This window comes from Myotis nattereri (assembly GCF_964212035.1).
Source record: "Myotis nattereri genome assembly, chromosome: 3".
In the NCBI taxonomy this organism is placed as follows: Eukaryota; Metazoa; Chordata; class Mammalia; order Chiroptera; family Vespertilionidae; genus Myotis; species Myotis nattereri.
The window spans coordinates 147,984,302-148,007,921 of NC_138077.1; the positions used below are offsets into that span (position 1 = coordinate 147,984,302).

The following is a 23,620-nucleotide window of genomic DNA, read 5'->3' on the forward strand; positions in this document are numbered from 1 at the left end:
AATGATTCTGTATCTCCCTTTCTCAAATCAATAAAAACTTAAAAAAACTTTTTAAATCTATTTAAAAGCTTTAACTGTATGCAAAGAGAGAAATTATCTGTGAAATTCTACAAATGCCCAATTATCCATTTAATGCCTTGAAATTAGTTAATACACCCATGTCTTGATCCATTCGGTACCCCAAATTTTGAGAAGCTAATTTCCTTGAAAGAGAGCCCCTCTCAAAAGATGCCAGAGTAAAGATCCAAAGAGAGAGCACTGTTTTTCAGTGACATAAATGGTCACTTGAAAACAGATCACCTATCAATCTCATCTTCTCTTTTAGAGTATACTAGAGGCCCAATGCATGAAATTCGTGCAAGGGGCTCGGCCCTCACAGCCCTGGCTTCGTCCAGAAGTCGTCCGGAATGTCATTCGGCTGTCCGGTCTAATTAGCATATTAACCTTTTATTATTAGAGTATATAAGCATATGGCTTACAAAAAGTAAAAAGAGGAGAGAAATATTCAAAAGAAATAATTCTTTTCTTTAAAAAGTGATAGTTTGCTTCTTGGTTCTTCAACCAAATACTGACATTACAAAATAACTAACACAATTATGAAAGATTACTTGTATGCAAATATATTTTCAAAAAGATTTCAAGATTTGACACAGGCACCAAGAAATGAAATTAATTAAAGCAAGTATAAATAGGTAAGTTATAGACCAGGGGTGGGCAAACTTTTTGACTCGAGGGCCACAATGGGTTCTTAAACTGGACCGGAGGGCTGGAACAAAAGCATGGATGGAGTGTTTGTGTGAACTAATATAAATTCAAAGTAAACATTATTACATAAAAGGGTATGGTCTTTTTTTTTTTTTTTTTAGTTTTATTCATTTCAAACGGGCCGGATCCGGCCCATGGGCCGTAGTTTGCCCACGGCTGTTATAGACTGACCTCTACTTGAAATATTAAAAAATATTTAGTAATACATTTTAAAATATGATTGAGGTAAATTTTTTCTGTAATTCAAGTCTTCTCAATCATCTTCAAATACCTGTGAGCTGAACTCATGCATTAGGCAAATCCTGATTTTAAATACTCATCTAATTGCTGAACTGTTTCATGTAAAATTGCTAATCCAGGTAGAGTTTTTGTAAAAAACATTTTATTACTACAAAGGGAAACATGGTCACAAAAAGCCTTGAAGCGTATCTTAACGCAAATTACTATTCAATGTTCAATGCAGTAAAAAAATACACAGAGCACAAAATACTTGCCCAATTAATCTCTTCCAGGGTAAGTATTCAAAACATTAATGCACACTTGAATATATACTCCCAAGAGCAGCATTTAAGTTCAAATGATTAGAATAGATATACTAACAATACATATCTGTTATCCTAACACCAATAAAGTAATAAAAATTAAGCTTACAAATTATACAAACCATTTATTGAATCTAAGTTGGGTAACTATAAAAACTAAACTAATACCTTCATTTTATTTAAACAAATGCCAAACATTTAAAAATTATATAAAATAAAAATTTAATGTGTGGAATGCATGCAACATGGGTGTTAACACTCTTATTTTAAACTATTAAAATTCTTACCCTTTTCCACATTAGGACAGAAATTTAAAGCTTCTTTTATATCTAATACCTTATATTTAATTTTCTTCTGGTTGGTCAGCAGGAAGGCTTACATGCTCTTCCTTTGCTGCTTCTTCCTCTCCTTCCCCCACTCCCGTTCCTTCCCCCACTCCCGTTCCTTCCCCCACTCCCGTTCCTTCCCCCGTCCCTTCTATGTCCCCCACTCCCTCTATTCCTTCACCTTCTCCTGCTTCCTCTACCCCCACCACTTCCTCTGCTTCCCCTACACGCTCTGCTTCCTCTACACCCTCTACTTCCTCTACTCCCTCCACTTCCCCTACTCCCTCTACTCCCTCCACTTCCCCCACTTCCTCCTCTTCTTCCTCTTCTTCCTCCTCTTCAATATGTTCACCAATCTTTTCTTCTTCCTCTTCATCTCCTTCTATTTGCTGATCTTGAGAATGATCTTGAATTTTAAAAGGATTCTCACCCTAAAAACATGAGAAATAGCTTTTAAAATCAGCACATTTTATATCAGTGAAAATTTTATATGCTCTATCATCAAAATACTTTCAAAGCTTTTTATTTTCACACTAGAGGCCCAGTGCACGAATTCATGCATGGGTGGGGTCCGGCAATCCCGGCCCCAATCGGGATGGATCGGATCGGGGCTAGGCCTGTCGGGAGGAGGAGACAGCAGGAGGTTGGCTGGCCAGCCCGCCCCAATCAGGCCTGATCAGGGCTGGGCCAGTCATGGGGCGGGGCCATGACAATTGGCCGGTGGGCCTCACTCCCGATTGGGGTGGGGGGCTGATTGGGGGCGGGACCAGCCATGGGGAGGAGCTGTGGGCAATTGGCCAGCAGGCCCCACCCCCAAATGGGGTGAGGGGGCCAACCGGGGGCCAGCGGCCTGGGGAAGGGGCCATGGGTGGTTGGCAAGCCAGCCCTGCTGCTGATCCGAGTGGGGGAGCCAGTCAGGGGCGGAGCTAGCTGGGGGGAGGGGCCACGGGCTGATCAGGGTGGTAGGGGCCCATCAGGGGTGGGGCCGACCAGGGGGAGGGGCCGCAGGTGGTTGGCTGCCAGCCCTGCCCCTGATTGGCATGGTGGGGGCCCATCTGGGGTCGGATTGGCCAGGGGGAGGGGCTGCAGGAGGTTGGCTGGCCAACCCCGCCCCCTATTGGGGTGGGAAGGTGATCAGGGGCAGGGCCAGCCGGGGGGAAGAGCCATGGGGGCATTGGCTGGCTACCCCGCTCTCCATCAGGGTGGAAGAGGCCAATCAGGGGTGGGACCGGCCGGGGGGAGGGGCCACAGGAGGCTGGCCAATTGGATCCTCCCCGCGCCCCCCCCCCCCCCCTCCATTGACCAGTTTGCTGGCCGCAGTGGGCATCATAGCGACCGGTCGTTCTGGTCGTTCCGGTCACTGGCTTTTCATATATACAGATAGAAGATAGATGACAAATCCACTAAATATCTGTTGAGTACCAATTTATGCCAAAGTGAGTATATACATTACTGAATTCATTACTTTATACTCATAAACTAGAAGGCTTAAAGGCCCTATTTTTTTAACTGAATTTCTAAAATTTTTTATGTGTGTAGAACGAAGACAAATATATGGGTTTTCGTAGAAACTAAGTAGATGAAGTAAAATATCTAACTTCTGCCCTAGTTGGTTTGGCTCAGTGGATAGAGCATTGGCCTGCATACTGAAGGGTTCTGAGTTCAATTCTGGTCAAGGACACATGCCTAGGTTATAGGCTCATCCCCAGTAGGGGGTGCACAGGAGGCAGCCGATCAATGATTCTCTCTCATCTCTCCCTCTATCTCTCTGTCTCCTGCCCTCTCCCTTCCTCTCTGAAATCAATAAAAATATTTTTAAAAGATATTTATCTTCTACTTAATTATACTAGTCAATGTACTGCTGTTGCAGAGTATCTTTAAAAACTCAAATGAGCCTGATTGATGCTCAGTTGGTTGAGCATCATCCCATGCACCAAGAGTTACCAGTTCAGTTCTCAGTCAAGACATATACCTAGTTTGTGGACTCAACCCCCAGTAAGGGGAGTGCAGGAGACAGCAAATCGATGTTTCTCATTAATGTTTCTCTCTCTCTCCCTCTAAAAATATGAATAAAAACATATTTAAAAAGAATGCAGTAAGTTTATATAGCTTAAAATGTTTTTAAAAATGCAAATGAAAATGTACCTAATTTTTCTTTAAAAAAATAGACAAATATTTAATGCACTAAACATTCATAAACACAATTGTATTTTTATTTATTTATTTATTTATTTTAATATATTTTTATTGATTTCAGAGAGGAAGGGAGAGGGAGAGATAGATAGAAACATCAATGATGAGAGAGAATCATTGATTGGCTGCCTCCTGCACGCCCCCTACTGGGGATCAAGCCTGCAACACAGGTATGTGCCCTTGACCAGAACCGAACCTGGGACCTTTCAGTTCATAGGCCGATGCTCTAGCCACTGAGCAAAACCGGCTAGGGCTACAATTGTATTTTAATATTTTTATTTAAATAACTGATGCACCAGTTAGTGTGGCTCAATTGGCTGAATGTTGTCCCATGTACCAAAGGTCTCTTGTTTAATTCCTGGTCAGGACACATGCCCAGGTTGTGAGCTCCATCCTCAGTAGGGGGCGTGCAGGGGACAGCTGATTGATGTGTCTCTCTCCCTCCCTATACCTTTCTCTTTCTCTCTCTCTCTCAAATCAATTAAATAAATACTTGAATTACGTATCTGAATTAAGTCTCAAAAATTGGACCACATCAGAAGGCTATGTTAATATAGCAGGAATGAAGAGGCAATAAAGGATTTTTAAGACTAGTGATACACTTTAAGATAAACCAGGTAGGAATGTGCAGGATAAGCTGGAGCAGCAAGAAAAGAAATACTAGTGAGAAGGCTACTCTAATATCCCAGGAAAGGGAAGTATAAAATATGTTGTGGCACCAGTAACAATAGTTAAAACAGGATGAGGAAAGGAGAAGAAGCAGGTATATGCTACATATAATTAGAATTTCAGGTGTCTAAATGACTAACAGGCAGCTATAAATTTGCAACTCAGAAGAGGGTTCAAAGTAAGATGTTTAGATTTGTGAACTGCTTGCACAGAGTAAGTAGTGAAGTCAAGGTTTTAAATGGGACAAATGCAGGGGTGGGGGAAAAAGTGGAAAAAAGCTCCAAGAATAAAACCCTTTGAAAATGCCTATACTTGGGGGTAGAAGTTAGAAAAGGAACACTGAATGTAAGAGGAAACCCAGGACAGCAAAATATCTGCCAAAACAAAGTTTCAAGAATAAGTGATAGATCAGCAGTGTTAAGTAATGCAAGCAAGTAACACTAAACAGAATAGGAAAAGGTCAATAGAGTTGATAACTACTAAAGCTCTGTGAGGGATTTATTTTACTATCCCCTTATTTGATGTTTAAAATAATAAAGAATAAACCATTAAAATGTTTTATTTGAAAATTAGGTCACTGGTCATCTTAGAGCAGTTTCAAAAGGATGACATAAGTGAAAGTACTACCCAAGAATTGCCCAAGAAGTGATTGTCACAATTTTCCACAAAGCTCTCAAAAGAAAAGGCTCGGAGAAACTAAGATGGCGGCATAGATAAACACCGGGAAATAGTCGCCTCACACAACAATTGAAAAATATCCCAAAGGACGGAGCAAACATCGTCCAGAACAACAGGAAGGCTGGCTGAGTGTAATTTCTACAACTAGAAGAAAAGAAAAGCACGCTGAGAGCCAGAGGAGCTGCGGAGGTGGAGTGCAGAGGTACGGCGGCGGCTCGCACGCGCGGAAAGGGGGTGGCACCTGAGGACGCGGCTGTCTTTTTGAATCACAAGCTCCCGACTGCTCTGAACTCCGGTTCCAGGAAGTCTCTGGGGACCCAGGACTCATACGGGGAGAGGCTGGTCTGTCAGGCGGCAGCGGGCGAACTTGAGGGCGGATTTCCCTCAGAGGTGCTTGCAGCCGTTACCAGGACACTGAGACGCGCGACTCCGGGAGCGGAGAATCAGCCATAGCTTCTTTCTCCGCCCTTTTGACTCCCTGAGACCCCGCCCCACCCAGGCTGCGGCAGAGGCTTTTGCATGTGAATGTACCTAACTACAGCCCAGCCAAGCAGACCCGGAACTTCCAAGAGAAGGCCCAAGGCCCTGCAGCGGCTTGCATTGCTTCACAGCTGAGCCTCTTCGTGGCTCCGGCTGTGTGGCCTCAGGCAGGGGCTGATTTAGCACCTCCTTACATCCAGGAGCCACTGTACCCAGTGGTCAGAGGGGGACCATTCTCCCACTTCAGACACAGCTGCTTCCCACAGCCAACTGGCCTGGAGGTCAATTCCTCCCAGTGATCCTACAACAACCAAGGCACCAAGAGTGCACCAAGAGTGTCCACCCCAGGTAACTGGGGAGGCTGAGCCACTGGGCCCTACAGGACACATAGCACACAAAACCACTCTACCAACACAGGGAAGCATAAAAAATGCGGAGACAAAGAAACAGGTCACAATTGGCAGAAACAGAGGAGGGCAGACGACTGGATATAGAGTTCAAGGCCACGTTTATAAGGTTTGTCAAGAATTTTATGGAAACCGCCGATAAATTTAATGAATCCCTCAAGGACTATAGTGAGACCATGGAGGACATGAAAAAGGACCAACTAGAAATTAAGCATACACTGACTGAAATAAAGAATAATTTACAGAGATCCAACAGCAGACAAGAGGATCCCAAGAATCAAGTCAAAGATTTGAAATACAAAGAAACAAAAAATACCCAACCGAAAAAGAAAAAAGAAAAGAGATTCAAAAAATATGAAGATAGTGTAAGGAACCTCTGGGACAACTTCAAGCGTACCAACATCAGAATTATAGGGGTACCAGAAGGAGAGAGAGGGCAAGATATTGAAAACCTTTTTGAAGAAATAATGACAGAAAACTTCCCCCACCTGGTGAAAGAAATGGACTTACAAGTCCAGGAAGCGCAGAGAACCCCAAATAAAAGGAATCCAAAGAGGACCACACCAAGACACATCATAATTAAAATGCCAAGAGCAAAAGATAAAGAGAGAATCTTAAAAGCCGCAAGAGAAAGACAGTCAGTTACCTACACGGGAGTACCCATCCGACTGTCAGCTGATTTCTCAACAGAAACCATGCAGGCCAGAAGAGAGTGGCAAGAAATATTCAAAGAGATGAATAGCAAGAACCTGCAACCAAGATTACTTTATCCAGCAAAGCTATCATTCAGAATGGAAGGTCAGATAAAGAGCTTCACAGATAAGAAAAAGCTAAAGGAGTTCATCACCACCAAACCAGCATTATATGAAATGCTGAAAGGTATTCTTTAAGAAGAGGAAGAAGAAAAAGGAACTCTTACCATTTGCCACAGCATGGATGGAACTGGAGAGCGGATAAATACCACAAGATCTCACTTATTTGTGGAATATAATGAACAACATAAACTGATGAACAAGGACTGATCCAGAGACAGAGAGGCTTTGATTGGACTGTGGGGCCTTGGAGGGAAGGTAGGGGAGGGTGGGGGCAAGGGGGAAAGATCAACCGAAGGACTTATATGCAAGCATATAGGCCTAACGAATGGACACGGACAATGGGGGGGGGTGAGGGGATGAGCGGGGGGGGGGGGGGGGGGTAGATGGTACACATATGTAATATCTTAATCAATAAAAAATATTAAAAAAAAAAAAAAAAAGAAAAGGCTCAAGTCTAACACTCCCAAATTTTAATTTAGTCAAGTAGTGGACCTCTTGCTAAAAACACAAATTCCTGATTCAATTTCAAATCTCCTGAGTCAAAATTCCCAGGGAAGAAGTCTGGTAATCTGCATATTTAAGAAGCATTTCAGAGATAATTTATCAGAGATGTTTAGAATGCCCTAATTTTAAAAGTCTTAAAAAGGGCATAGGCAGATTTTTATTTGATTTGAGTCTAATAGGTGATTCTAATTACACATCACCAATTGAGAACTACTGGGTTAAAGAATGAAAGGAAGTTAAGAGCACAATGCAGGATAAACTACCTTTTCACGTATGACCAGAGACTAGGAAAAGTTAAGTCATTTTTAGTGTAGGGATCTCATAAGCATGTCTGTTTGGGTAAGATAATAAAATAAAGAGAAGTCAGATGCAGGTAAGGAAAGAGATAACCGATGAAACAAGAACACATATCAAGGGTAAAGAAGTGTCTTTTCCCTCACAGATAACAAAAAAGGTGAGGGAAAGATTAATCTAAGGCAGAGAAGGAGAGAACTATAGAGTTCGCATCTAATGGTCTCAATCACCCTAAAAGAAGAAAAAAATAAGAATAAAGGAAGTGAGGGGAGTAAGGATGAAATCTGGCTTTGTGAAGAGTAGAACAGTTTTGAAGCAGTCACTATGGGAAACATATTACATTGGTAGGTAATAAGTAAAATTATTGTGAACTACAGTAAAAATGTAGCAAACAATGCCATGATATTTTTAGCAAGACAGACAGTTAATAAAGCTAACCATAGATGGCACAGTGCTGGTGACTGGTAAGAGGCAGAAGAACAGATGAGCAGGGGGATTAACAATGGCAGCACTGCATTACTGTAAAAACTGACCGTGTGTCCAGGCCAGGGAGTAAAGAAAACAAGATGACACAATTGGAGAACTGAAAGAAACTGATGAACTGATATCTTCATGGGATAAAGATTAAAAAGGGTATTTTATCAGACTGAGAGCACTTGGAAGTAAGACTTTTAAACCATGACCAAAGCTGACTACAAACAGAGCATATTCTGGGGAATGACAATAGGAAATAGAAAATGCAGAACAAAGGGAAATCATTGAGCAATGTGACATCAGTGCTTCTTGAATTTTAATGCAAATGAATCAACTGAAATCTTGTTAAAATGAAGATTCTTATTCAATAGGCCTGGACATTAACTGAAAATAAAACTGCATTTCTAGTGAGCTCCCAGGTAACGCCAATACTGCTGGTCCATGGATCACATTCAGAGTGAAGGATCTTGAGTTCTCCTCAGTTCAGGTACTTTCTCCAAAATAGGTCCATGAGCAAGACACCCCACCTGTGATGTCTCTTTTTCCATGAACTGATTCTAAAGTGTAGCTTGAAAACCCTATGTAGAAATTCTAATTTGTATTCTCTCTTTAAAAATTATTTTCATACATCAATAGAAGCCATTAACTTCTCAAGAGTGTATGATATAGCAAGAATAAAAATCTAATTTTTCCTAATTTAGCTCCTACCTTTTTGATGCCATATGTCCCAAAAACTTGGATTTCAATTAGTGCTACATTCGCTTTTTAAAAGTGGTGTCAAAAATGTAGTAAAGCCCAGACCAGATAATTTAGTTGGTTAGAGCATCGTCCCGAAACACCAAGGTTGCTGGTTTGATCCCTGGTCAGGGCACATACTAGAATCAACTAATGAATGTATAAATAAGTGGAACAACAAAATTGATGTTTCTCTCTCTAAAAAAAAAAAAAAAAAATCAATAAAAATAAAAATGTAGTAAACAATGACAAATATGGTTAACAACTCTGAAAATAAACCCGTAAGGAATAAACCAAAAGAACTGAGATTTATTCAACTTGGAAGGCACTTAGTTGAAGGTTAACTTAATGGTTTATTAAGCATTGTAAACCTTGAGAAAAAAAAACAACTACCAAGAAAGGCTTCTGGTGGCTAACTGGGCTCAAATAAAAAAAAAAAAAAAAAGCAGAGCCTAGCAGCCATTTCTACACAGGGGCATCTCATGCAAACTGCACTTTGGGGAGAAGCCTGCACTAAATTGCCTGCACACACTGCTCCTGCCACCTGTGCCAGCCCTTACAAAGGAGTTCCTGGAGTCTTATTTCAACCAACAGGACTGAGGCTTTCCCTATCCAGTTGAAGCTGTGCAGCTCTATTATGATCAATCAGAACAGTGCCTTTGGGACCAATCAAACTGTGAGGATTTGGAGTCCTCATTTGCATGAGGATGGACAAATCAGGGACCAGAGGCAGGAACTTCTATCCATATAAGCCAGCTCCTTTGGCTCTGAAAGAGCACTTCCCCTTTCCATCTAAGACTGAATATACTGTGTCTCCCTGGCTGAGCTGAAATACCAACGATGTCTCACTGGAGTGGAGCAGAGCAGATCAGTGCAGGCCACAGCAGACTGGCATAGGACAGAGCAGACAAACAGGAGCAGAACAGAGCTGCCTCCGTAGAGAAGAACCTACACCCTGGCTGCCTCACAGCCCTGAGATTTTCACAGCCATCTGCATTACAATTAAGCTGTTTTGCATTGAATAAATTTTCCTTCTTCACCACACAACTAACTGGAGATACCTGTTGGCATTGAATTGGAGCCAACTACCATTAGTTGTGGTTAATCACAACAGCCAAAATAAACAAAACTTCTTTAATTTATCAAGATTTAGTTACTAATGTAAATAAGAAACTTTTGTAATTCTTCAACATAACTCTTTCAGTGTAGGACAGTGGTCGGCAAACTGCGGCTCGGCAAACTGCAACTTGCAAGCCACATGTGGCTCTTTGGCCCCTTGAGTGTGGCTCTTCCACAAAATACCAACTTCTGCACATGGGCCACGAAGTTTCAATCGCACTATACGTGCGCGCCCGCACGTGGTATTTTGTGGAAGAGCCACACTCAAGGGGCCAAAGAGCCGCATGTGGCTCGCGAGCCGCAGTTTGCCGACCATGGGTGTAGGATGACTTTCAAATAAAGTATCTATATATATAAAAGCCTAATCAAACTTTACTACAGAACAACCAGTCGCTATGATGCGCACTGACCACCAGGGGGCAGATGCTCAATGCAGGAGCTGCCCCCTGGTGGTCAGTGCGTTCCCACAGCCAACCTCCTGCGGTCCCCCTCCCCCCTCGCCCCTTCCCCCCCTCCCCGGCCAGCCAACCTCCCACGGCCCATCCCCCCGCTGGCCAATCTCCTGCAGTCCCTCCCCCCACCCCGGCTGGTCAACCTCTCACAGTCCCTCCTGACAGCCGGCCAACCTCCTGTGGTCCCTCCTCCCCACCACAGCCAACCTCCAGTGCTGCATGAATTTGTGCACCGGGCCTCTAGTTATTTTATAAAAACTCAAAAACTAGCCCTGGCCAGTGATGCTCAGTGGTTGGAGCATTGGCCTGTGCATGGAAGGTTTCAGGTTCAACTCCTGGTCAAGGGCACATACCTGGTTTGCAGGTTTGATCCCCTGCCTATTGAGGTGCATGCGGGGGACAACCAAACTATGTGACACATTGATGTTTCTCTTTCTCTTTCTTTCTCTCTCCCCACTTCCCCCTTCCACTCTTTCTAAAAAATCAATGGAAAAAATATTCTCTGGTGAGGATTAACAAAACAAAAAAAAACCCTCAAAAACTAAAATCTAATATGTATTTCTATTATTTCCTGAATAAATAAGTTACTATTTGTACTTTAAGTGTCCATAATATGTAAAGGATTTTATGTAATGAAAAGATTCCTCAGTACTATAGGGCAAAAATTGTTTGAGAAGCAGTGGGCCAGGTATAACTAATTGTTCACATCTGAGTTTCCTGACATTAGGGGAAAATCTTTCTCCTGGCCTCCTGATTCCATGAGGGAGGTTTTTCTGAAGCAACACAGCTTATCTCCTGCTTCCCCTCCAGCTTCATCCAAGGAAGAGGAATGACTTATCCAACTATACTTGGAAGAAGAAACTGGACATGCACAACTCAATCCCTTCTGGGCCCCTTCTTTTGGGTCTTCCTAGCAATAGAAAGGATGCATTCTAGTCTATTCTATGTCACATGGTAAAGTAGGGGAAAGCTGTTGCTATCCACCTAAACCAGTAATAGAGATTGGTGGACATAAGCCTGATGTAATTTACCAATGAAATGTTAGAAGGTTCACATAACTACCTATCTAAAACATATTCAAGTCATCCTTTTGCTAAAAATCAAGAATAAAACTGACATTGTGATATTCTATCAGACTCCTGTGCATTTCTCAAATGATCCAGAGCTAGGAAAGGGTTAAGGGAAAAATGGCTTATGGCTCTCCCGCCACAAACCCCAACAATTAGGAAAAACAGATGTTTTACATGTATGCAAGATATTAAGAACAACTCTTGCTAATGTTGTGCTACATTTAAGTATCATAAAGAGTTACTATCACCATTTAATTATTACAATACTACAATATAACCTAAAGAGCTGATACCCTAACATCTTACCTTGACAAAACGTTCATATCGCGCCTTCACTATTGGATTATTCAAAATGCTTGTAGCAGTCAAGACACTCTCTCTTTTTATTTGTTCCTTATAAACCTATAAAAAATAAAATACACTTAAGTACTTGAAAGCCATGTCATAAAAAAATATTTCTGTATTAAAATAACACTGTATGCTCAAATTGTTAGATTGAAATGATTTACTTTCTGGCAATTAAGTTATAAAGCAGCAACAGTTACTGTGACCACGTGTAAATATTCTATGGATTAAAACAATGAAGATTCAATGAGCAGATCAGCTTCAACAACACACACCCAGTCACCATATAGTTTAAGTCTAGGTATTTTAAAAAGTTGCTTTCCCTCCTTTCTATTCTTCCTCCACCTAGCCCAGTGCCAACTACTCCAACTATTAATTCTCATGCTAGAGAAAGAAAGAATAAGTTTTGAGCCAGAGTAATTAGTCTACCTCTGGGCTATAACTATCATAAGACTATCCAATCCTATCATGTATAATAAAGTATAATAAAAGGCTAAAATGCAAATTGACTGAACAATGGAACGACCAGACGCTATGACGTGCACTGACCACCGGGGGGGCAGACACTCAACACAAGAGCTGCCCCCTGGTGGTCAGTGCATTCCCACAGGGGAAGTGCTGCTTAGCCAGAAGCCAGGCTCAAGGCTGGTGAGTGCAGCGACAGTGGCGGGAGCCTCTCCCACCTCCACAGCAGCGCTAAGGATGTCCAACTGATGGCTTAGGTAGGCGCTGGCCTAAGCTGTCAGTCAGACACCCCCCAAGGGCTCCTGGACTGCGAGAGGGCGCAGGCCAGACTGAGGGGGACCCCCACACTCTGAGTGCATGAATTTCGTGCACCGGGCCTCTAGTTTTACATAAGGGAGAAAAGGTAATTTATGCAATGTCTAGTTTCCAAAAAAGTGCCAAAGGAATAACAAAAGAGAAAGACAAAGATTTTTAAAATATTATATGTGCTCAAAGTAGCTTTAAAAAAGTCTGAAAAAGCTTGAGTTAAATGAGATTCACCTTTAATACAAAATATGAATTTGAGAACCAAGCACATTCTATTTAAAACATAAGTCTTTAGCCCTGGCCAGGTAGCTAAGTTGGGTAGAATATCATTCAATATGCCAAGTTTGTAGGGTTTGATGCCCAGTTAGAGCATATAACAATCAACCAATAAATACATAAATAAGTGAAACAAGAAATTTATGTTTTTCTCCCTCTCTCCCCAACCCCCATCTCACTGTCTCTCTCCCTTTCTCTCTCTCAAATCAATTTTAAAAAAAACTTGTCTTTTAACATTTACATTTTTAAATTTGCCTTTCAAATTTTGCACAAATATTTTCACTTGAAATAAATATGACTAAATAAAAGCAACCAATAGAAGAATATGCTAACAAAAAGAAAACTCTTCTAGAATACTTTAGTAAATTCTACTTAAAAATGTAAGAATAAGGATAGCAACTGATAATCCTTTTACTTTCATTTTTCCTGACTACAGAAAAATGTTATAATCAAATCATTCCTTTTGTTCTAAAACCCACATATACACACACACACAATCATTTTGTATCAACTTAAAAAAAAAAGTTAAAAAAAGGAACAGTTCATTAACAGCTATAATTTCCTGAATGCCTACTATGTGCCAAGCACTTTTTAAGTTAAGTGCCTTTTATATTTTCATTAACCTAATCTTTAAATAGTCACATAAAAGTAAAATGATTTATCCATCCCCACTTTACACATAAAGTTAAACAAAATTAATTTACATGCATGTACTGAACCACAATTCAAACCCAAAATGTCTTGATCCAGAGTCCACAATCTAACTACTGTGTACATATTGCCTCTCTCTAGCTATCTTTTTTTTTTATGGGTTTTTTTTTTTAAATAATTTTTATTGCTTGAAGTATTACAAAGAGTATTACATATGTCTCCTTCCCCCCCCCCTTGACATTCCCCCGGCCCCAACCCCCTAGTGCAGGGGTGGGCAAACTTTTTGACTGGAGGGCCACAATGGGTTCTTAAACTGGACCGGAGGGCCGGAACAAAAGCATGGATGGAGTGTTTGTGTGAACTAATATAAATTCAAAGTAAACATCATTACATAAAAGGGTACGGTCTTTTTTTTTTTTAGTTTTATTCATTTCAAACGGGCCGGATCCGGCCCGTGGGCCGTAGTTTGCCCGCAGCTGCCCTAGTGTCTTGTGTGCATTGATTATTCTTATATGCATGCATATAAGTCCTTTGGTTGATCTCTTAACACGCCCCCCTCAAACCCTCCCCAGGCTTCCCACTGTAGTTTGACAGTCTGTTCAATGCTGCTCTGCCTCTGCATCTACCCCTGTTCATCAGTCTATACTGGTCCCCATTATCTGTCCCAACCTCACTAGAGCCGTCCCAGCCTCACCGGGGCTGTTTCATCCTCACCAGGGCCGTCTTGACCTCACCGGGGCCGTCCCAACCTCACCGGGGCTATCCCTACCCCACCGGGGCCATCTCAACCTCACCAGGGCCATCTTGACCCTGCCGGTTACGTACATCTCTCTAGCTATCTTTACAGTAATTCACAGGTGAGATTACTAGGATTGTACACAATGGCCTTTAAAGAACAATAAGGGACTGATGAATGATTTAAAGACTTCATTAGGATAGATGTTAGGATAGAAGCAAACTTACCTGCTTCCCTTTGATATGATCAGGAGACTTTAAGTGTTGCTGAACTGAGCTGTGTAAAGCAGGGATATACACACTACAAGCACTGCAGTGAACAGTCTCTACTTTCATCATGTGATCATCTGCAGACACACCTACAAAAAAATCCAATAAATAATAATAAATGACTCATATGTTTTTATTTCAGACAAATCAAGTTTTATTTTGTTCCCATAATTATTCATACTCCTTCCCAAAATACTAGTAGGACTGGAGTACACAGTTTATGTTGAGTTTTTCTATCCTATCTAATGAAATATGCTAATTGACCCTGAGGCTGTCATAAAGGCGGCTTTCCACAGCAAATAAGGAGGGAATATCCTAATTGCTGCCCCGCCCTCAAAGATGACAGCGCCCACAGCCACAAGATGGCTGGCAGGGAAGGGCAGTTGTGGGAGATCACTCCAGCAGGGGAGGGCAGTTAGGGGCAACCAGGCCAGCAGGAGAGGGCAGTTGGGAGCAACCAGGCTGGCAGGGGAGGACAGCTGGGGGCGACCGGGCCAGCAGGGAGGGCAGTTGGGGACGATTGGGCTGGCAGGGGAAGGCAATTGGGGGTGATCAGGCTGGCAGACAGAAGCGGTTAGGGCAGCGGTTCTCAACCTGTGGGTGGCAACCCCTTTGGGGGTTGAATGACCCTTTCACAGGGGTTGCCTAAGACCATCAGAAAACACATATAATTACATATTGTTTTTGTGATTAATCACTGTGCTTAATTATGTTCAATTTGTAACAATGAAAATACATCCTGCATATCAGATATTTACATCACGATTCAAAACAGTAGCAAAATTACAGTTATGAAGTAGCAACGAAAATAATTTTATGTTTGGGGGTCACCTCAACATGAGTAACTGTATTAAAGGGTCACGGCATTAGGAAGGTTGAGAACCACTGGGTTAGGGGCAATCAGGCAGGCAGGTAAGCGAGCAGTTGGGAGCCAGCAGTCCCGGATTATGAGAGGGATGTCCTATTGCTGGTCCCAAGGCATCCCAGATTGGAGAGGGTGTAGGCTGGACTAAGGAACAACCCCACCCCCAGTATACGAATTTTGTGCACCGAGCCTCTAGTATATCTCATAAATCTGCACATATATATTAAAAGCACATGAAAAGACTAAAATTATAAAGTATAATTACATTATATTTCCTAGTCATGTTATATAATTATGGTCTGAAGCCTATACATCCATCCAAAAAGAAAATATAAAAGAAAACAAATGTAAATTTTTGGTAAAATAAGAATTTTCATGATTATGAATGTGAGTAGCTAGGACTAGGGGAAAAGACATCATAATTGGATTCATGAGAAACAAAATATGTTGGACATTGAAAATAGCAATTGATGTTTATTACAGGTAAATATATAAATACTAGAGGTCTATTGCCCGAAGAGATTCATGCAATAGGCCTTCCTTTCCCCTGGCTGCTGGCACCGGTTTTCCTCCGGCACCTGGCACCCAGGCCTTCGCTCTGGCCGGGCTCCAGCCGGAGCCGGCCCCAGGACTGGCGGCCCAGCAAAGCCTCACGGCCCCGGGGCTGGCAGCGCAGCGAAGCCTCACGGCCCCAGGGCCGTTGGCACTGCTCCAGCCCCCGGGCTGTCAGGCTTCACTCCACCACTTGGAGTCTACGTATGCAAATTAACTGCCATCTTTGTTAGATTAATTTGCATACTCTCCCGATTGGCTGGTTAGTGCAGTGAAGGTACGGTCATTTTACATGTTTGTCTATTATTAGGTAAGACTAGAGCCTGGTGCACAAAAATTTGTGCACTCAGGGGGGGGGGGGTGTCCCCTCAGCCTGGCCTGTGCCCTCTCGCAGTCTGGGACCCCTCGGGGGATGACCACTTGCTGGCTTAGGCCTGCTCCCCGGGGGATTGGGCCTAAGATGGCAATCAGACATCCCTCTGGCAGCCCGGCAGCCCTCAGGGATTGTCCACTTGCCAGCGGGGAGCAGACCTAAGCTGCAGTCAGACATCCTTAGCGCTGCGGCCACAGCCGGCTAAAAGCAGGTATCTGGGGTTTGTTTAGCTTCTATAATTGAAACATTGTTGCTTCCAGAGCTCAGAGCCGGGCCGTGGCAGGCGGGGAACCTTGGCTTCCTCCATCACTGGAGCAAGCAAGCCTCATGTTCGCTTCAGCTGCATCACCGCTGGCCGCCATTTTTGTTGGCAGTTAATTTGCATATCGCCCTGATTAGCCAATGGTGAGCGTAGTGGAGGTACGGTTAATTACCCTTTTTGTCTTTTATTAGCTAGGATATGCAAAGGGTAGGTATAAGAGAAAATGGCTCCTCCTGGGAATTACAGGTAATTCAATATAGCTGGGGCACAGAGTATAAAGAAAGAACAAAAGGTGAGAACAGAGAAAAAGAGAAAGGCCTAGACCAGTGGTCGGCAAACCGCGGCTCTTTGACCCCTTGAGTATGGCTCTTCCACAAAATACCACGTGCAGGCGCGCACGTACAGTGCGATTGAAACTTCGTGGCCCGTGCACAAAAGTAGGTTTTCGGCCTGGGCGAAACAACTATACAAGATGAGTGTGGTTGGGAGAGTTGGAAGGGGTCTACCTCAGCGAACGTACCTCAATCAGACTGAGGACATTTTTAGCAAAGGCCAGCTTAGGAGTACCCTAATTAAGTTAATAGCAATGTACCTACCTATATAGTTTAAGTTTAAAAAATTTGGCTCTCAAAAGAAATTTCAATCATTGTACTGTTGATATTTGGCGCTGTTGACTAATGAGTTTGCTGACCACTGGCCTAGACCATGGAGAGCCTTTTGTGCCATGCCTAGGAATTTGAATTTTATTCTGAATGGGGGGAACCACTGAAAATTCTTGAAGTAATGATATAATATAGTAGAATTAGAGGTCAGAAAGACTGGAAGTAAGAAAACTAGTTAGCAAAATACTATAATTGTCAAAAGAGCACACAAAGGTTTGAACAAATGCATTATTTAAAAAGGAGATAAACAGACTTGATAGACATTTAAAAGATGGAACCTAAAGGACACAATGCTACAAATAGAGTCAAAATCACAGTAAGTACTTAGGTTTTAATTTCATACTTCTGGCTTTGATGGTAGGGCCACTTTCCAACATAATAAAGTAGGTATTTGTAGAGTATTTGTTTTGTTTTCTTCATGGGCTGGAGGATGCTCAAAGATAGGACAGAGTTTTTTGGATATGTTGATTTTGTGGGACTGCCGAAGAGAGATGTGAATAGGCACTTGGATGTATAACGTTAGAGTTCAAAAGAGAGATCTGTGCTATAGATGCATAAGTAATTAACAAAAGTGTTAATTTAAGCTCTGTAAATAATACAGGAAGAAATATAGAGAGATAATAATGGGATAAATGACAGAATTCTGGGAAATACTGACTTCTAAAAGTCTGATACAGAAAGAAAAGCACACAAAGTGAAAAATGTCAAGGGAATACAGAGAACATCAGGGCAGTGAGATACCAGAAAAACCAAGGGAGGAAATGGGTTCACAGAGAATAAAGTTATCAGTGAAAAATGTTGGAGAAGTAAGATAATGATTCAAAAGAATCTATTGCAGTTGGTGTTGGTAACCTTTGTCTGGGCAGTTTCAGTCAACTAATGGTAGCAGAAAATTATCTACTATAGGTAAAGTAATAAATGGGAAGTGAAGAAACAGAGACCAGTGTGGACTATGCCTAACGAAGCTTGGCTATTTAGAGAAAAAGGCGGGTTTTAGGTGAACAGATGTCCGTTTTTATTTTCCTCTATTCCTTCGGGGTTTTTTTATTTTTAAGATAAGAATAGGCTTCAGGCCGAACCGGTTTGGCTCAGTGGATAGAGCATTGGCCTGCAGACTGAAGGGTCCCAGGTTCGATTCCGGTCAAGGGCATGTACCTTGGTTGCGGGCACATCCCCAGTAGGGGGCGTGCAGGAGGCAGCTGATCGATCTCTCTCATCGATGTTTCTAACTCTCTATCCCTCTTCCTTCCTCTCTGTAAAAAAATCAGTAAAATATATATAAAAAAAAACGAAAAAAAAAGAAAAAAAGAATAGGCTTCAGGGAGGGAATTAAAAGAGAAGGAAACACAGAAGAGGATAAGTCCTTAAGGAAATGATAGGGATAAGAAAGACAGGACAGATGGTAGAAGAACTTCCATCCAGAGGTAAAGTTGATTTTTCCTCTAAAACTGAAGTGAAGGCCACAAGTGTAGGAAGTGATAAATTTGTAAACATGAGAACAAGAAGTCAAAGTTCATTTCTTAAACCCACTCAGTGCTACCAATTATAACTATGTACTGTATCACTCTAGTGGGCATCTTTACACAGAAATAGGTTACAGCATAAAATATACATGTAAATTTTCGAAAACAATGTTTACTTACCTTCCATAACATCTTTTTCAATTATTTTGACTACTTCTGTTTGATTATTTGTCTGTTGCTTACGAATAGATGTTTTCTTGAATTTATTCACCATACATTCCTAGAAAACAAAATAGGAAGAATCCAAAAATTATCAGTGAGCATTTAGCATATGCTCAGCACCATGCTTGGCCTATGAAACAGTATGCGTTATATAAGAACTAGTATCTGTTCTCAAGAAGCTTACAATTTAGTTGAAAAGACTATCATAATGTACCAATAAACTACAAAAAGTATTCACTTTTCAAAACATATTTTAAGCAGATAGAGTAAGAGAAATCAAAGCGAGTAGACTAGTCAAGGTCTTCTCTGCCCTGGCCAGTGTGACTCAGTGATTGAGCGTCAACCTATGAACCAGGAGGTGATGGTTAGATTCCCGGTTAGGGCACATGCCCCAGTTGCAGGTTTGATCCCCAGTAGGGGATGTGCAGGAGGCAGTCGATCAATGATTCTCTCTCATCATTGATATTTCTATATACTAGTATCTCTCGCTCTCTCTCCCTTCCTCTTTGAAATGAATTAAAATTTTTTTTTTTAATTTATAAAAAAAAAGGTCTTCTCTGGGCAGGTGAACACTTAAGTCCTAAATGACAGGAACCAGTTAAGGAATAATTACAAAAATTGTAATTAAGGGACCCAATTCTCCGAGGATATAGAGGAGTGAATGATCATTGTATTTCTAGCCTTCTAACAAATCCATCTCTTCTGCCCAAATTAACTGTATGCACAATTAGCAGTCCAGCTCTAGCACCTTCCTTAAGCATCCCTGAACCCAACTATCCTTCCTTACTCCAAACCCCTTCTGCACATACTATCATTCTTGGCCTTCCCACTTAACTGTGTCATCTGTGTATGGGTGTGTTCTATTTCCAACTGTTGTCTGTTCAATGAGGGTAGTGTCTGAATCTTCCATGCCTACACAGCACATTTCATAAATATTCAAGAAAAATTGTTGAACTGAGATGACCACACACTCATAATACAAAGGACACTAAACAGACACCTGACTCTCTGGTTCTGAATTCAGACTCCGCTACTTACTGAGTCACTAAACTGTTCTGAGAATGATCTTTCATGATAAAATGGGAGTTATTCTGAGGCTCAAATAAAATACCAGAGTACTCAGCACAACAACACATACACAGACCCCCTCAATGGATGATAGCTGATTCTGCATCAATAAAGTTGTTAAAGGAATTCTTTTCCTGACACCTGTACCAGAAATTACTGTAAGAAACATAAAATGTCCCTTCCAAATAACAAATCTAAATTATATTATACAAGAGGAATTCACATCTAATTGCAGGTTCATTTTAAAATAACAAATTAAAATTTTAGAAACATAATACGGGAAATGGAGAACTACAAAAAATAAGAAATTGAAATTTCAGATAAAGTGCTTTTCACTTTAAAAACAGCTACTTACATGCAAAAACTCCATAACTACTTTATCAAATTTAGTTTGTTTCTGAATATGATCTAATGTTTCCTGGTGTGAAGAACTTTCCAGATGCAGTTCAATATCTTTTTCTTCAAACGTTCGAAATTTACAAAATGAACATGTGAATGCCATTCTATAAGGGAAAAAAAGTATTTCTTTATATATTACTTTATTTACTTACAGAGTGCATATAAAGATAACAATGAAACTAATTTTAGTAGCATGATTTCCTTTCTTCCATTTTATGGGTGATGTAAATTTAGCTTAAGTCAGAAAAAAATAATATTTCGTTAAGTACCTATTTGGACAACAATGTCATTATACTACTTTGCATTTCTGACCCACCCTGGAGCTTCTGAGTATGAAAGATGGAATATCTATATTTACTTCATCTAATCCCAAACTCTCTATTTCTAGCCTAGACCAGTTAGAAAGCCAAAGCAAACCATGACAAGTATCAATTTCCAAAGTTCCACTACCTGTTTTACACTATGTTCCATCCTCCAGTTTCCAAACCACTAAAGTAGTATCAACACAGCCAGGTGGGACATGAGACAACCATAATTCACTCCCTTGGAGCTCTTGGATGACCAAAGTCCTGTTCCCTAAAGACTGCTTCAGGCCGAAACCGGTTTGGCTCAGTGGATAGAGCGTCAGCCTGCAGACTGAAAGGTCCCAGGTTTGATTCAGGTCAAGGGCATGTACCTGGGTTGCGGGCACATCCCCAGTGGGGGATGTGCAGGAGGCAGCTGATCGACGTTTCTCTCTCATCGATGTTTCTAACTCTCTATCTCTCTCCCTTCCTCTCTGTAAAAAATCAATTAAAAAATATATTTTTAAAAAAAAAAAAAAAGACCACTTCAGGATAACTAACAGTCCTGGTCTGAACAAATGCATGCATTTACAAGCTCTGGAACCATCCCAGAATGAATTCCCTCATTTTCTCCCATTTAATTGCTCCTATCTAACGTATTTTCATTTCCTTTTCCTACAATTAAAACCACCATTTCCTAACTGGTTTGTCTCCAGCCTCCATTTTCCAATTAATTCCTTACACTACTATTAGATTTATTTTCCTGGTAAAGAGTATGGGATCTGGAGCCAACTTTTGGGTTGATATCCTAGCCCCCTTGTGGGACTTTGGACAATTAACTTCCTCTGGGCCTTAATTTTCTTATCTTAATGAGACCAGGATTTAAAAAATTAATACATATAAAACCCTTAGAACAGTTCCTGGCACACAGAAATTATTCAATTAACTAGAGGCCCAGAGCAGATTCGTGTACCGGTAGGGTCCCTCAGCCTGGCCTGCAGAGATCGGGCCACAACTCACAGTCCAACATCGCTCAAGGGATGCAGTAGTGCACACAGGCGGCCGGGGAGAAGCCCAAGCCGTGGCCTGGCGCCACACTGCTCCCACTCATCCAGGCCCCACTGCGCCTGCTGCCACACCGCCACTTGGTAGGCTCAGTAGGATCTCCATGCAACTATCCTAGGGCAATACTGGCGCGCCCATGACCGAGAAGCGGCCGCAGGCTCACGCCCAGTCAGTCCCGATGCTGGTCCCAATCCCGGTCCGGATGGAGAAGGCATAGGGGAAGTGTCTGCAGGAGAGGCTTGCGCTGCCATAGCAGCACTCGCCAGCCATGAGCCGGCGTCTGTGGCACTCTCGCTGTGGGTGCACACTGACCACCAGGGGACAGCTCATGCGTTGAGCGTCTGCCCCCTGGTGGTCAGTGCACATCATAGCAACCGGTCAAACAGTGGCTTAGGATTTTATATATATAGATTATTGTTACTTCCCAAAGGAGGCAACAGCACATTACTGCTCAAAAAGCTTCATTGGCTCCTTATGGCTAAAAAAAAAGTTAAAATCCTTTCAGCTGCCATTTAGAACAGCACTTACTCTCTCTTATCTCTCTATTTGGCGTCACCCACTAATATCTTTAACAGTATCTGAACATAATATGTCTTCATTAAATGTTTTAATTAGCTTATATCTTTCGCCCCACTACAGTCTTTTTCAATCTAAATAGCTTTCCATTTCCTGAATATAAAGGAAACATTTAAACTTTTTTACCTCAAACCATGGCCTCTACCTGAGCTGCCTAACAACTCCTATTGTCACCCTCCCTCCCCGCCCCCCCCGACACCATTCCTAAATCTGTTAAAATCCACTGATGCATTTCCCTGCACCCCTATGTAGAGTCTCCTATATGACTACTTCGTACTTTCTTTTGGCCCTCTTCACCATATACTGTTTGTCTGCACCTCTCAAAAACCCATTCCTTTCCCTACAGCTCCGTACCTTTCCATCCTCTTTATTATATTAAAAACACTCAAATATCCAAGAATATATATAAGAATAATTATTTTCTGTCAATCTCTTATCCTAACTCAAAGTAAAACTGTTCTGATAAATTGAAATAATTTTTAGACTATTTAAAAAGATACTTATCCAAAAATGACAATTTAATTGAACTAATAATATTCTTTTAGTTATGTCATCAGGTTTATATTCAGAATTATGGAAAAAACAGCTAGACGAAAGCTCATTTATTTTCTCTAAATCACAATATATATTATTTTAACATGGATACATCATATCTAAACCTATAATTTTATTGGATAAAGTATTCATAGGGTAAATAGAAAAATTAATCCTATAATATAAAATCATCTTTGAACTCATAAACATTTGATACAAAACATTCATTTTAATTTATTTCTGCACCGAAGTAACTACATCCATTATCCTTGCCAAAAGAATATCAGAGTGGGAGATATTCCCAAGGACCACAGGGGTAGCTGCCCCTTAAAATTTCTTTTTATGAGTTTTTTATTGATTCTTAATAAGTTTAATTATATTGTTTCTTAGGTCCCAACAAATTAGAAGTAACAAACCAGAAAGAACACAGTTAAATGTTATTAAAGTTGGACACAAAGATTACACAAGTAATACCTTACTGACTAGTATCAAACAACAAATCTGGGAATTAGATGCAACTGAATTTTCTTTTACTACATTTTACATAAATAAAACCAATGTATATATTAAAACCAAATAATCACAAAGTATCCTGTTTAATATGGAAGAAAACTCATACATTTTAAAAATACCTCGTTGAAAGGGTTTGCAGATTCTGCTCTTAAAATGTTATCTTCTGAATAGTTTTAGACATCTAGAAAATTCATTTAGCTGAAATATTTCA

At 41.2% G+C, this 23,620-nt stretch overlaps 1 protein-coding gene across 5 annotated transcripts in view; it reads right to left on the bottom strand.

Moving 5' to 3' along the window:
* Positions 1 to 606: 606 nt before the first annotated feature.
* Positions 607 to 23,620, bottom strand: part of ZNF326 (zinc finger protein 326) — a 43,286-nt gene continuing 20,272 nt past the window's right edge. For all 5 annotated transcript variants that reach the window (XM_081087100.1, XM_081087103.1, XM_081087101.1 and 2 more), the window contains 5 exons: positions 20,394 to 20,541; positions 18,929 to 19,028; positions 14,530 to 14,660; positions 11,830 to 11,925; positions 607 to 2,064 (listed from right to left, as the gene is read on the bottom strand). In XM_081087100.1, coding sequence (XP_080943226.1) covers positions 1,651 to 2,064; positions 11,830 to 11,925; positions 14,530 to 14,660; positions 18,929 to 19,028; positions 20,394 to 20,541 — 889 coding nt within the window. In that variant the 3' untranslated portion in view covers positions 607 to 1,650. The remainder of the gene's footprint in view (positions 2,065 to 11,829; positions 11,926 to 14,529; positions 14,661 to 18,928; positions 19,029 to 20,393; positions 20,542 to 23,620) is intronic.